The 16,712-nt window shown below is 36.2% G+C and overlaps 1 protein-coding gene across 1 annotated transcript; it reads right to left on the reverse strand.

Moving 5' to 3' along the window:
• Positions 1-15,022: 15,022 nt before the first annotated feature.
• On the reverse strand, positions 15,023-16,267 carry LOC116143448 (receptor-like protein 2). Its single transcript, XM_031428912.1, has one exon. It carries the CDS (start codon positions 16,265-16,267, stop codon positions 15,023-15,025), a length of 1,245 nt encoding a protein of 414 aa, XP_031284772.1.
• Between the last annotated feature and the right edge of the window lie 445 nt (positions 16,268-16,712).

Consider the following 16,712-nt stretch of genomic DNA (forward strand, 5'->3'; position numbering starts at 1 on the left):
GCTTAGGATTGAAAATTCACCCAAAAGTACCCAAAATCTATGAATTTTCTTTCAAGAAAAATTGAAGAGCTTGAGAGAATATGGCGGTGAAAATGGCGTGCATATGGTTGAAGAGTGGCTAGGGTTTCACTCTTCAATTTGATATAACATATATATATGTAGTTTCCCATTTTGCCCTTGCACTTTCTTTAAAATTTCATCTATGTCCCATAGTCAATTACCATAATGCCCTCATATTTATTACATTCTCCATGAAATTCTATCTTTTTTCACTCCCCACAATTTCAACTAATTTTGAGTGAAAATACCATTTTACCCTTAATGCAAGTTTAAGGCATTTTCTTCACATTTTCTCAAAATAACTTTAACAAAAATCAACTAAGGGGTATAAAAACATAAATTAAATTACGCACCTCCATGTGGGTGTTACAATTCTCCCCCTCTTATAAGAATTTCGTCCCCGAAATTCAAACAAACAACTCCAGGTAATGGTTCTGTATATCTTGCTCCACCTCCCATGTAGCTTCTTCAACTTTATGATTTCTCCAGAGGACTTTCACTAAAGGGATACTCTTGTTTCGGAGCTCTTTAATCTTTCTGTCCAATATTTGAACTGGATGCTCCTCATACCCAAGATTTTCTTCTAAGTCCACATCCTCTACACTTAATATATGGGAGGGATCACTTACATATTTCCGAAGCATCGAGACATGAAATACATTGTGTACTCTATCTATACTGGGTGGTAGAGCCAACCTATAAGATACCTTTCCCAATCGTTGTAATACTTCAAATGGACCAATGTATCTCGGTGCTGACTTTCCTTTGCCACCAAAACACATTACCCGCTTATAGGGAGATACTCTTAGAAACACTTTATCATCCACTTCAAACTCAACATCTTTTCTTTTCAAATCTGCATAACTTTTCTGTTTGTCTTGGGCTTGCTTCATTCTACTTCTGATCAATTTGATATCTTTTATCATTTTTTGAGTGATCTCCGGCCCAAGTGTTGTATCCAGAACATCTTTCTCTCCAATCTCATCCCAATGTAGTGGAGATCTACACCGTCTACCATATAGGGCTTCATAAAGAGCCATCTTAATTGTAGACTGATAGCTGTTATTATAAGCAAACTCCACCAAAGGTAACATCTTATGCCAAGTCATTTTATAATCCGTACAGCTTGCTCTCAACATATCCTCGAGTATCTGATTTGTTCTCTCAGTCTAGCCATCTGTTTGAGGATGATATGCTGTACTAAATGCCAATTGGGTACCCAAATTTCTCTGTAAACTAGTCCAGAAAGCTGAAACAAATCTAGAATCTCTATTTGACACTATTGTCTTAGGCACTCCATGCAATCTGACTATATCTTTAATATAAATTTGTGCCAACTGATCCAAGGTAGTGCTCTCCTTTACTGGAAGAAAATGGGGCTGATTTAGTTAATCTGTCTACTATCACCCATATGGCATTAAACCCTTTCTGAACTCTAGGAAGGCCTGTAATGAAATCCATGGATATACTCTCCCATTTCCATTTAGGAATGCTAAGTGGCTGAAGCAATCCTGATGGTCTTTGGTGTTCTGCCTTCACCTGTTGACAAACCAAACACTTAGCCACCAAATCTCCAACATCTCTCTTCATACCTGGCCACCAGTAGCCCTTCTTTAAATCTTGATACATCTTGGTTGCTCCAGAATAAGCAGTATATGGTGTGTCATGAGCCTCCGTAAGAATTCTCTTCTTTGGCTCAGTATCTTGGGGAATGCATAAGCGATCCCTAAAACGAAGGATACCATCTAACAGGTGAAACTCTGGTATCTTGCTCTCAAGTACTTGTGGACTTATTTTCTGACACCACTCATCAGCAACTTGCTTTTCTTTAATCTCTTCCAGTAAGGTGGACTGAATTTCTAACCTGGCAATCCTTCCCGGAATCACCTCAATCTGTTCTCTGCTCAATTCTTTCAATAACTCTTTCTGCTTTGTGAGTCGGGACAAATAGGCTTTTCTGCTCAAAGCATCAACTACTACATTGGCCTTTCTAAGCTGATACCTAATCTCACAATCATAATCTTTAACCAGCTCTAACCATCTCCTTTGTCTCATATTCAGCTCCCTCTGAGTAAAGAAATACTTCAAACTCTTGTGATCGATGTAGATATTACTCTTAGCTCCATATAGATAATGCCTCCATATCTTTAATGCAAAGACCACAGCTGCCAACTCTAAATTATGTGTAGGGTATCTCGTCTCGTACTCTTTCAACTGTCGAGAAGCATAAGCTATTACCCTACCTTATTGCATCAACACAGCACCAAGTCCTTGTAGTGAGGTATCTGATAAATATCATAATCCACACCCTCCTGTGGTAACACCAAAATGGGAGCAGTGGTTAATCTTTTATTTAGTTCCTGGAAACAAACTCTCTTCACAAGCATCTGACCTTATAAAAGGAGTTCTCTGTTTGGTGAGAGTTGTTAGTGGTTTAGCCAACTCAGCAAATCCTGCCACAAACCGTCGATAATAGCCTACTAGCCCCAAGAAACTTCTAACTTCCTTTACTGTCCTCAGTTGTTGCTACTCAAGAATTGCCTTCACTTTGCTAGGATCCACTGATATACCCTCTTTAGAGACAGTATGGCCCAGAAATATCGCCTGATCCAGCAAAAACTCACACTTAGAAAACTTGGCAAATAGCTTCTTTTCTCTCAGTCATTGTAGCACAAACCTTAAGTGTTCTTCATGCTCCTCTTCAGTCTTAGAATAAACCAGGATATCAATAAACACCACTATAAATCGATCCAAACAATCATGAAACACCCAGTTCATTAAATCCATAAAGATTGTCGAGGCATTGGTTAGCCCAAAAGGCATCACTACAAACTCATAATGCCCATATCTGGTTCAAAAAGCAGGCTTGGCAATATATGGCTCTATAACTCTTACTTGGTGATAAACCGACCTCAAATCAATCTTTGAAAACACTGCTGCTCCTTTCAACTGATCAAATAAGTCATCTATTCAAAGCCACAGGTACTTATTCTTCACTGCCACTTTATTCAATTCTTTGTAATCTATACACATCCGTAGAGATCCATCTTTCTTCTTCACAAACAAAATTGGAGCTCCCCAAGGAGAATGACTGGGTCAGATAAAGCCTTTGTCTAGGAGTTCTTGGAGCTGCTTCTTCAATTCCTGAAGCTCAATTGGGGCCATCCGATAAGGGGCTTTGGAAATCGTTGCTGTCCCTTGTGCTAGTTCAATACTAAACTCTACTTCTCTTTCCGGAGGTAAAGCAAATCTTCCGGAAATACATCTAAAAACTCCCGGACCACTGGCACATTCTGAATCTCTGGTTGTGGGACATCACTGTTGTGCACTATATGAGCAATATAGCCAGAACACTCTTTTCTTAACATCTTTCTAGCCTTTACTCTACTGATCAACATACTCAACTGATGACCCTCTCCAAAACTAAACTTATCTCCGTCATCAAGATTAAATCTTGCTTTCTTCTTCTGACAATCAATTTCTACTCCGTGCCTCCCTAGGAAATCCATGCCCAGAATAACATCAAAGTTGGGCATATCGAACACTATCAAATCAACTGGTAACTCCCTTCCGTGGATCATTATGGACTCCCCTGGAAGCATCTCATAGGTCACCACACTAACCCCATCAGGTAACTATATCTTAATAGGCTAATATACTACCACAGGTTTCAAGCCTAATCTTTCTATCATTCCATGAGTAATAAAAGAGTGAGTAGCTCCAGAATCAATCAATGCATAAAAGGAAACTGCATGAAATAATAACTAACCCGTAACTACGGATGGACTAGCCTCTGCTTCACTCTGTGCCACAGTAAAAACCCTAGCATTTGAACCTCTAGGAGTCTATGTTGTGGGTGGAAGAGGGGCTTTACAATCTTTCATCAAGCGCCCTGGCTATCGGCACCTATAACAAACATTTCGGCCTAGCCCTCTTAAACACTCTCCTGGGTGAGTTCTCCCACACTTGGGACATGGGGAAATTTAGCAGTCCTTGGTCGTTTACTCTGCCAGTCCCTCCTGTTCTTCTTAGGTTGAAATCTTTTCTTGTTCCTCACTTCCCTGTCTCTTGAAACATCAGCTCTCTCCCTCTGTGGAGCGGGGGATGGTTCACTTGATCCTGCTATTGATGGACTGGCTGGGGTGAGCTTGTTCACAAAGATCTCCTAAACCCGTAAGGCTCACTCCAAAGCCTCACTATAAGTATGAGGGGGCTCATCTCTTGCCATCACATCACGAGCTATTTCTGGTTTCAGCCCATGTACAAACTTATCTCTTCTCAACTCTGGTGTATTTACTATCTCGAGTGCAAACCGTGCAAGAGAGTTAAATCTTACAGAATATTCTTTCACTGTACTAGACCCTTGCTTCAAACTGATAAACTCTTGGATCTTCTCATGAACCTGATCCACTGTTCTGTATTCGGCCTCAAATAGTCTCCTAAACTCTTCCTAAGTCATCAAAGCCATACCATGGGTATCTTCCATTAGTTCCCACCAAATCCGGGCATCACCCCGAAATAGAAAGCTTGCATACCGTATCTTTTCCCTGTCAGTCATGGGAAAAAGTGTCGTTGTGTGCTCCACGAACCTAAACCATTCCTCAGCCTCTAACGGGTCCGTGGTACCGCTAAACTCTGACGATTGGTGTTGGCTTGGGAGCCCATAAATAGGCTCGATACGGTTCTATACTATTGGGGGTACTGGCCTTTCTCTTTCTTTCCTAGTTTTCAATACTAGAACAAGGGTCTCAACTCTTTCTGGTACAACTCTCCCCTAACTTTCTAGTAGCACTTGCTGGACAATACTACAAATTCTCGCCTTACCAAGGATAGGGGAAGTAGGTTCTGGCAGGTTGGAAGTTTCTCTCGTACTCGTTGCGTTCTTGCTATTGGCTCGAGTTCTACGACTCATCTATAAAATAACCATACTAGAATCAACTCAAATAACTTATCTACTACTATAAGTAAGGAAAGAAATAATCTTACAACGGTTCGTTATGGAACGTCAGCGCGGCAGGAGGGCACACTGTCAAATCACAAAATCTTTGCTCTGATACCAAAAATGTAATGACTCTGTTTCTAGCTAATATACCCGTAAAATAACAGTAGAAACTCATTAAATACATATAAGAAAAGTATATAAACGAGTATAAAAGTATGGGCCCATATTTAATTTTCTTTATACACAAAACTTAACATAATACAAATAAGTCTCGAAATGTTAGCTTGACAGTTTTGCCCAACCTTTTCTGCTGCATGATGATCCAAATGACCGCGTTTCACCTGTTACCTGCAAAAACATTGTAAACAATGGGGTGAGCACTAATTGCTCAGTAAGTAAACCCGCTATGTTACCCTTCTCTTTCCTTTGCTTAAATTCTAAATTTCTTTCCTTACTTCACATTTCCCCATTCTTCTCTATTCTTTCTCTATTCTTACTCTGTTTTTCTTTCTATTCTTTCTCTTTTCTTTCTTTATTCTAATTTCTCACTACTCGGATAATGGGCATGATATTATGCATAAATAAAATGCAAATGCACAATTGTGTAAAAGGTGCATTTTCTTTTCTGTTTGTCTTTCTTCTCGGTTCCTATTCTGTTTTTCTTTCTTTCTTTTATGTGCTTCTTTCTTTCTCTTCTTTCTTTTCTTTCTATTCTTTCTCATTCTATTCTTTTCTTTTCTTTTCTTTTCTTTTCTTTTCTTATTCTTATTCTTATTCTTTTGCCAATCGGACTCGGTTGAGGCATGGATTTGGAACCTTGGCCGTGTGAGTGTATTCTTCTTTCTTTGGTACAGCCCTTATCCACATGCACTCTTACGGACTGTACCAATTTTTCTTTCTTCTTCTTAGGCTGCTCACTAAAGGCGGCGTGCATGTGGGGAAAATTCTTCTTGTCACTCACGGTTCCCATCGCAACAACCTTTTCTTCTTTTTATCTTTCCACACGTCTTTAACTAAAATTCAGATTTGGAACTTTTTAACATTCTTATTTCTTTCTATTTAATCTTTGACATTCTTTAGTGTTTTTTTTTTTTTCATGCTCTTATGAATATGCATGCATGTAGATGGTTTCATGCTTATACTTCTTTCTAAATTCACATGTTTAAATGCAATTATGCAATATGGAATACAAACATGTCATTCTCTACCATCTTCAATCTCATCTCAATATAACACATACTCATACTCAAACAAACACTTCTCTTTAACATTTCATCAAACAACTTAGGTGCATAAAGGAACCCTAATTTGGCTACATTTCTATCTCTTTTCTAAGCCACCAAAAAGTGGGAATTAAACCCTCCATATTCAACACCAAATCTGCCAAAAATATACACTCCAAAATTTTCACTCCAATCCTTCCAAATTTCATCCAAACATTCATCAAACATCTAATACATCAACACAACTTCTCATGGATAATTTATAATCATCATTCAACACCAAATCCATCAACTATTCTACATATCACATATGTGTATACATGAAAGAAATTCTCTACACAACATAACTTAAATCATACTAGGGGTAGGATTTACTTACCTTATACAAGAGCAATCCAACACTTTAAAAACCTTCTTGGATCCAACTCCCTTTCTCTTAAATCCAATAAACATAAATCATCAAAATTCAACACTTTAAAAATTAAAACTCACTTCTTAGTGTAAGGATCTTACCTAAAGATGCTTAGGATTGAAAATCCACCCAAAAGTACCCAAAATCTATGAATTTTCTTTCAAAAAAAATTGAAGAGCTTGAGAGAATATGGAGGTGAAAATGGCGTGCATATAGTTGAAGAGTGGCTAGGGTTTCACTCTTCAATTTGATATAACATAAAAATATATATATTAGTTATCCATTTTGCCCTTGCACTTTCTTTAAAATTTCATCTATGTCCCTTACTCAATTACCATAATGCCCTCATATTTATTACATTCTCCATGAAATTCTATCTCTTTTCAGTCCCCACAATTTCAACTAATTTTGAGTGAAAAGACCATTTTACCCTTAATGCAAGTTTAAGGTATTTTCTTCACATTTTCTCAAAATAACTTTAACAAAAATCAACTAAGGGGTATAAAAACATAAATTAAATTACGTACCTCTATGTGGGTGTTACATTTACGTAGCTCACATGCAGAATCAAAAGTTGCTCCAATTCTTGATGGGATTAAATGAAACTTACTTGCATGCTAGAAGCCAAATCCTCATGACGCAACCTTTACCATGTATCAACCAAGCCTACTCTACGCTCGTCACTAAAGAGAATCAAAGAAGTCCGTAGAATCCTCATCTGAACCGACAGTATTCTATTCTTCATCAAACCAACAATCAGTCAAACCTAAAAAGAATTGGAATTTAACTTGTGAACATTGTCATGTGAAGGGACACAAAAAGGATAATTGCTATAGAATCATTGGCTATCCTGCTGATTTTAAGTTCACCAGAAGCAAGAATCCTACTCAATCCTCAGCAAATAACGTTACCACTACTGAATTATCTGATCATAGTAGTTCCATAGCCACTCAAAATAATACTCAAGCAGCTCCTCCAATCTTTTCTAAAGAGCAATATGCAGAGATACTGAAATTGCTCCAAAAGGAACCCGCATTACCTCCAAATTATGCACATGTCAATATGGTAGGTATTCACTCTTATTTTTCATCCTTAGATCATGGAGTTTTCTGGATATTAGACACAGGTGCTAGTCACTATATGACAGCTTCTTTAAACACTTTGAACAAATTGATGGGGACAGCTTCTCCTCCCATAGTTAGGCTACCCAATGGACATTATTCAACTGTAACACATATTGGATCTTGTAACATTGGTCCAGATCAGAAACTAACTAATGTATTATTTGTGCCAAATTTCAAGTTTAATTTGATTTCTATATCAAAGCTCACCAAAGACTTATCTTGCTCTGTCAGTTTTTATCCTGATTTCTGCATATTTCAGGGCCTCTCCAGTGGCAAAATACTGGGTATTGGTAAAGAATCAGAAGGTATCTACTTCTTCATGCCTTCTCATGCATCCAAGGTAATATTTTTGTTTTGAATAAAACATTACCTGTTTCATGTTTAGTTTCTATAAGCCAGCTTTGGCATAAACGTCATGTGCCATATGGAAAACTGAAATATTTTTCTGGAATAAGAAATTTAATTCTGATAATGCTGAGTCCCATTGTGATATTTGTCCTCTTGCCAAATGGTGTGCTGTCGTAGGCACCCAAAATTAAAACCTTCCGAACCTAACTACTGAACTATAAATAGGGTAAGCAAGGGTCGATCCCACGAAGAGTGTCTAGCCGAATTTTCTTTGATGTGAATAAGGCTGGGGGGTTTTGAGTAAAACAGAAAACAATCTTAGCAAAAATAAAAAAAACAAAAACTCAATTCAAAATCAATTAATAAAACAAAACTTGGTCTCCGTCAACATCCACCATCAGAATCTTACAACTGATCATTGATGCAAAAATAATCAGTTCATACATTGAATATTCACCGTTGGAACTATTTTCCTATCTCTCCTTAATTGTAATTAATTAGGAAACAAGCGATCTTAATTAATCTAACCACTAAACAACCCTAGACAAGCGCTAAAGATTTAATCTAGTGACAGCCTTAAGAATTAGAGAGATCGATGAAGCTAAACAACACAAACACAAGCAGTTGTATTTAATTTAGTTGAATGTTCTTTGTAAGGTTATTAATTCCTGACGCAGCAAATTACTAACCCTAATTGCTTCACAAGTTGGAGGGATCAAACAATTACGAATTTGATGTCAAACTTAGCAATAGATTTCAACAAATAATACACTAGTAGGCCTCCTAGTAATTAAATGCATCAATCATGAAAATATGCACAGAATAGCATTCATTACTCAAACACAAATTTAACACTAAAAAAAACAGAAAGATCTCACAATTTTATTGATTTCGAGGTTTCCGTTTCCTTCGAACAAGTTACAAAAATCAGCCTCTCATGGCCATCACGAAATTACAAAGGAAAAGTTGCAGAGAAGACAAGAGAGAGGCATGTGTGTTATGTCAAACCTAATCTGATCTCCCTTTACAAAAATCCAGTTCAAGTGTTTGAATTCCACTCAATCTCCTAAAATATTCTAATATCCTAAAATCATTTATCCTAATCTGATTCTAATTAATTGAAAATAAGATAAAGTCCTAAAATAAAATAGGAAAGTTGTGATTCTGAGCTGTAACTTGTGTGCCACATGTCTTCAAATCTTCCAATAATAAACTGCCCAATTGATTTGCATGACAAGGCAAAATGTTCTAGAACATCAGCAGTGCAGATGCGTTAACTTCAAGCCCAATTACCACCTTGATTCAGCGAGTATCTCTCCAAACTCAAAACATGAACGTTGTAGATCTCTTTCTTAGCGTTCCACGGCATTTTGAATCATCTCAATCGGAGCTCGGATGAGAGAGTTATGCCCAGATTACCAAGAAGTGTCAAAACTGTCCAAATTCACTTAATTAGTTCTGTTTTGCAATTAACGCTCCCATTTGCTTCCTAAATCAACATAGAATAATAATCAGTACATTTTAGGCAACAAATAAGTATAAAAGACTAGACATTAAGGAGGGTAAATATGACATTTTGCATTCTCATCACCAAACATATGAGAAAGTCTTTTCCTATTAGCACTACAAGAGCTCCTACATGTTTTCATTTGTTGCATATGGATGTATGGGGACCATATCATACTCCTACACATAATCATCACAAATTCTTCCTTACGGTAGTTGATGATCATTCCTGGGTTACTTGAGTTTTTCTCATGACAAATAAGCATGAAGTTATAGTTCATATTAAGAGCTTTCTTACTCTCATCAAGAATCAATTCTCAACCTTTGTCAAAACTATTCGAACAGATAATGGCTTAGAGTTTCTCAACTCTCAATGCTCGGCACTCTTCACTTCACTTGGGATTATTCACTAGAAAACTTATGTATATACTCCCCAACAGAATGGGGTAGTAGAAAGGAAGCATAGGCACTTACTTAATGTTGCTAGAGCCTTGAGACTTCAGGCCTCCATTCCAATTAAATACTGGGGAGAATGCATACTCACAGCTTGCTATATCATCAATAGACTTCCTACTGATGTGCTCCAGGGCAGTTCACCTTGTCAAGTTCTTTTTGGTTCTCCTCCTTCTATTGATCACTTCAAGGTGTTTGGGTGCTTGGCATATGTCTCTAATCTGAGCTCCAGAGATAAATTCGGTTTCAACGCCATACCATCAGTTTTTATGGGATATTCTTCAACACAAAAAGGATACAAGTTGCTAAACCTACAAGATTTCAGCTTCTTTGTCAACCGAGATGTCAGATTTATTGAGAACATTTTTCCCTTTCAGTTCCAGCAACATTCTCATGTTCCATTATTTCCAAGTGATCCTTTCACTACCACATTTTATGATGACTCTTTTCCTGTTCCCATCAATTCTGACACTCCTGATCCATCATCACCAGATTACAATTTCAGTCTTAGTCTTGATGCTGATCTTGCCCCTACTGTTCCTTTAATTGACTTCACATCAACACCATCCTCAGCTCCAGTACCTACTCCTGATGTTCCTTTAAACATCAGACGTTCTGCTAGATCACACAGACCTCTAATTTGGTTACAAGATTATAACACCCCTTCAGCTCATTACTCCATTTCAGATGTTGTCTGTTATGATCACCTTTCTCCATATTATAGGTGTTTCCTTTCATCCATCTCTCGGATCAAAGAACCTGTTTCATTTGCTGAAGCTTGTCAGGATCCTAATTGGATTGATGTGATGCAAACTAAGATCAATGCATTAGAAGCTAAAAAACTTGGCAGCTTGTTTCTCTCCCAGCAGGCAAGCAGCCTGTTGGCTGCAAATGGGTCTACAAAGTCAAATACCATTCTAATGGTACCTTAGAAAGATACAAAGCCAGCCTTGTGGCCAAAGGCTACAACCAACAAGCTAGCATAGATTACACAGAAACATTGTCCCCAGTGGCAAAGATGGTCACAGTCAGATCAGTCCTTGCATTAGCTTCCATTCATGCTTGGCCACTCTTCCAGCTTGATGTGTTTAATGCCTTCTTGCAAGGGGATCTCCATGAAGAGGTCTACATGTCTTTACCTCAAGGATTTCGCACACAGGGGGAGAATCACATAGTCTGCAGATTGCTCAAATCCTTGTATGGATTGTAGGAAGCAAGTAGACAATGGAATCACAAACTTACTGAAGCTTTGATAAAAAATGGCTACTTGCAAAGTAAGTATGACTACTCATTATTCACCAAACAAGAAGGAAGCAACATAGTCATTATGCTTGTCTATGTTAATGATATTTGTATAACAGAGAGCAGCACTAAGATGATAGACCAATTGAAGTTTATACTGCAGGATAACTTCAAAATCAAAGACCTTGGCCACCTTAAATATTTTCTTGGAATTGAAGTTGCTAGGTCCTCTGAAGGAATTGTTTTGAACCAGAGAAAATATGCACTGGAATTAATTTCGGAGTCTAGGTTATCTGCTACAAAACCTGCTGACACTCTTCTTGAACAGCATTTAAAACTGACTTCATATGAGTTTGATCAAAAATTATCACCAGATGAAAAGGATGAATTGCTGACAGATCCTAGCATGTTTAGGAGGATGGTGGGAAGGTTATTATATCTAACCATGACTAGGCCAGATATTTCATTTGTTGTCTAGAATTTAAGTCAACACATGCAGACTCCTAAACAATCACATCTGGAAGCAGCATTGAGAGTTATAAGATACGTGAAAAATGAACCAACTCTTGGGTTGATTATGTCCGCACAAAGTGCAAAAGATTTAACAGCATTTTGATGAAGTCAAAGTCCCGGCGTTACTTTACTGTGATAATAAATCAGAATTACAAATTGCAGTAAACCCCATGTTTCATGAGAGAACAAAACACATAGAGATAGATTGTCATTTTATAAGAGAGAAAATTCAAAGTGGTTTGATCATTACAAAATACATACCAACTGGAGAACAATTAGCAGATGTGATGACAAAAAGGTTGGGAAGGTTACAACATGAAAAGCTTATGTCCAAGTTATGCTTGAAAGATATTCATAAGATGCCAACTTAAGGGGGAGTGTTAGGATTCAAGTTGGTATATAGGAGGAAGCTTAGTTAGGATGTACGCTCTAATGTCAAATTTATGGGATTGAATGGGATTGAAGATCTTGCAAGAGTGATGGTTGAAACTAAGAAGGATAGAGTGTTTCTATTAGTTTATATATTGATAAAATTAGTATTGATTTTATAGGTTGCCACTGCTAGTGTAGAGAGAGCATTTTCAGCAATGAATGTTGTGAAGAATCATTTGTGAAATAGAATGAGTGATTAATGGTTGAATGATTGTTTAATTGTGTATATAGAGAAGAATGTATTTGATAGTATTGATGATAAAGTCATTATACAATATTTTCGAAAGATGAAATCTCATCAAGGGCAATTATAAATATATTAGTTAATGAGAATTTTATTAATACAAATATTTGTGTTTATTTTATATTTATATTTATGTTAATTGTTACTTTACCCTTTGACCCCCCTAAGTTTCATTCATGGGTCCGCCCTTGCTCCCTTCGTTTCAATTATTATTATTTTTTTTATTTATGTTTTAAAACATTTAACATTTTATTCCCTTCACTTATGTATATACCCTCACTATCATTATTTCTAAAATAAAATTTTAGGTGATTAAATTGAAAGTTCAGAAATAATTAAAGATAACAGAAATCCATACAAATAATCCCAAAAACATAACAGAGTTAATCAACATCAAAATATATAGATTAAAATAGATAAATTTATATGTAAGCAATTAAAACTTACAATTTTGTGTTGGTTGTAGTCTGAGATATTCTATTGCAAATCTTCTTCCTCCCTTAAGCTATATATGTTTGTTTTAAGAATGATTTGAATAAGAAAATAATAATAATAAGGTTTATGAGATAATAGTGGAGTGTCAAAAGTATTTGTAAAGAATACGAAATTAAAGTTTATTTTAATAATTTAATATAGGGATAAATTTAACATTATAAAATTTATTAAAAACTGGGACTTCTTTAATCTATAAAAAAAAAGTATATTATGGCCTTATGGGCTGCCATAGTGGGCTTCTTATGGGCTGTTTTCATAAGCTTATATGGGTAGTTAGTAATGCCGTAATGGACTCACTTTGTCAGTTTGTTGAGTGATAGATTACTTTATTAAGCATATTGTTTATCTTGTTTTTTTGTACAAGCAATATTATACATTTCAAGACATGTCACAAAATATTTTTTTCAAAGGATGCATTATGTTATTTAGTGTTGTTATATTATTTATTAAAATTTTTACTTTGTTTCAACAAAAATATGAGCTATTAGTTTCTCGTCTAAGCTGAACATTAAATTACTTTCCCTACAACCACAAAAGATAGAATCTATTATTAAAGAAGACACCAATGGGGTTGCCATTTAGCTTCTTGGATGCTTAAGTTAGCCATTTGAACTAATAAATCAGAGCCAACTCTGATTTTTGGATCTTGTTTGTAAGATCGGGAAAAATATATTTTTTTGTATTTCTTGAATTTTTATATGTATTTACAATTATGCTTAAAAGTATAAAAAAATTTACAAAGATTTTTTTTTTTATATAAAGTAATGTGAGAGGAGATGAATGGGAGAATAAATATTTTTTTCAATGACCAATGTGTCTTAAGGTGCTTAAACCTTAAGTATAATATATATATATTTAAAAGTAATATTTTGGTTTAATAATTATTTAACCGCTAAAAGCCTATTGGTCAATAGAGGTATGTCTTAATAATTGCACACTTTGATGGAACATGTGATTATGTATATAAAATAATTGGAAAAGAACCGGTCCTCTCTCCGCCCAGAAAGCGATAGGTTTTGTTTTTCTCTCCATCAGGAACAGTCTGTCAAACTGTCAAACCAAAAAAGGCCAAGAGGGAAAAACCTAGGTTCTTGAAGATTTCTCATCTACATTCAATTTCTCAAGCAAATTGTCATGGATCAAGGTATGTCTTCTCCTACATTATGAATTGTGAAAATCATCCTGTTCACAGATCTTAGGCATAAGGTTTATGCAAAATTAGGGTTTGAATTTGCATAATTAAGAACTTCTTATCAAGTTTTTGCCTACTAGTTTAACCTTTTAGGTGGATAGTAGAAAATAAACTAACAAGTGCTTAAGATTCAACGTAGCAGTAGCTAATAAGCTAATAATTTAAGTGCCTCATTTTAGCTATATTATGAATAGTATTTATATTTTAAGGTATTGACCGGATAGATGAAATGAGAGTAAACGATGAGGTTTGTTAATTAACATAATAAAAAAGTTTGTTTTATTTGAAATATATGCAAGATTCATTATAAGACTTTAGACTAATTGTGCACGCATTTCTTCGGGTGATTATAATATTGCACTTATAGTTCTCTAAACCAATTATAAAAGTTTGCTAGTTTGACTAATTTTCTTGTTTTACCACGTTAAAGTCGTTCAATTTCTAATTTAATTATTACAAGTATTATTTAGGACGTCTTTTTTTTAGTCAAGTTTAGTTATTGTTTTTTGTGAATTTGATAATTTTCTTGAAATTTTAGAAACCTTTCATGAATTTGAGAGCTTCTTCTCATCAGTTCAAACCATATTAGACTTGAAAATATTCAGTGTCTATCTATTCAGTTTTGTTGTTATATTTTTCTAGTTATTTATTATTTAATTCTTAGTATATCAGTGGTTATTTTAATGAAGTAATTGACTCCTTTCTCAATTTTTAAAAAAATTCGGTGTTTGGTGGTGAGAATGTGAAAGTAGAAAATACAAGAACATTGCTGGATAGAGACAGAAATTAGCCAGATTAATTCACTGATAAATCTGGAATCACTTGTTAAGAGAAATTCAGAGAGTTCTAAATAAACTATATACACGAATTGGGTAAAAAATCCCACCTACGGACCCAATAATGAATCCGAAAACAACTCCAGCAGTGAGTCCATAAACAAGCTCCTTTTTTGAAGATTCACTTGGAGAAGGAACAGGATTATTATTCGTTCTTGTTCGAATAGAACATGAGATTTCTATAATATCACCACACAGACCTGGATTTCCTTCAAAGTTGGGGATGGAAAAAGTATGAAACTGACCTCCTGAAGGTATCAGACCATGAAGATTATTATTCGCGACGCTGAACTCCGACAAGAAGTAGAGACCACTGAGCGAGGCAGGGATTTCACCAGATAAATTGTTTCCAGATAGATCCAATCTCTCCAAGTTAGTGAGTTTCGATATTTGATCCGGAATGTTTCCAAAGAATTTGTTATTGCTGAGATTAAGCAATTGAAGAAATTGTAATTGGCCAATCTCAATGGGGATACTGCCACTGAGACTATTGTTTTGGAGGAATATCGACGGTGGTAAGCTGAGGAGACTATAGTATTCTTCATTAGAAGCATTGATATTGGGAGGAACAAAGAGAGGTAACTCTAAGCGGCTCCCACCAATTTTTTTCGCAGCCTGTAATTCTGATACCAACATTGGCAATCCGCCGAGTTCCTTCGGAAACTCTCCGGAAAGAAGGTTATAAGACAAGTCGATGTAGAATAGACTTGTCATAGTCCCTAACCACCGTGGAATTGAACCGGTGATTTGATTCAAACTTAAGTCCAAGAACTGTAATTTCCTGAGATTACTTATCCAGGAAGGAACTTGACCCTGGAATTGTGATTTACTCAAAGCCAAAACCTGGAGATTTGGAAATGCATATGAGAAGGTAATATCATCAGGAATCATTTCACCCTTGAAGTTTTTACAAAGGAATAGAACACTGAGGTTCTTGCAACCTGTCAAAATCTTGATTGCTGCAGTGGCATTCGTTAATCGGTTTTGGGCAAGCGAGAGGTATGACAATGATTCCAATGCAACTATTTCAGGTGAAATTTCTCCCTCTATATTGTTACGGGAAAGCCTTACTGCAGTTAGTGACTTGCATGAATAAAGAGTCGATGGGAAGCTACCTGTGAAGTTATTGCTTCCAAGGTCGATCGTGCGAAGATGGCGAAACATTGAGAAATTAAATGCCGAAAGATCTCCTTCAAGTTTGTTATTCCGCAAATTCAGTTTTATGAGATTGATGCAATTCTTCATGGATGGAGGAAGAGAGCCAGATAGGTTGTTCACATGAAGGTACAAATGTGTCAAGTTGGTGAGCTTGCCAATATCCTGAGGGATGAAGCCAGTCAAATTGTTAGAATAAAGCTGAAGAATGATAAGGCTTGTGATGTTGACAATGGTGTTGCTGATGGGTCCAGATAGGGAGTTAACATGTAAGGAGAGCTCTTCAAGTGATGTGGCAGCATAAATGTCATCAGGTAGTGAACCTGAGATATAATTACAGGCAGCCCGGAAAACTTGAAGTCTTGAGCAATTTCCAAGTCCTGGAGGAATTGGACCTGTAAAATCATTGTTTGAGAAATCCAGATTCCTGAGAATGCAGGAAGTTTCAGTCCAGCTAGAGGAAGGGATAAGACCTGTGAAACTATTTTTGCTGACATTAAAACTCTCCAAATTTCCTGCTGATAGCTGGAAGAAC

This window comes from Pistacia vera, unplaced genomic scaffold, assembly GCF_008641045.1.
Source record: "Pistacia vera cultivar Batoury unplaced genomic scaffold, PisVer_v2 Contig430, whole genome shotgun sequence".
Classification (NCBI taxonomy): domain Eukaryota; kingdom Viridiplantae; phylum Streptophyta; class Magnoliopsida; order Sapindales; family Anacardiaceae; genus Pistacia; species Pistacia vera.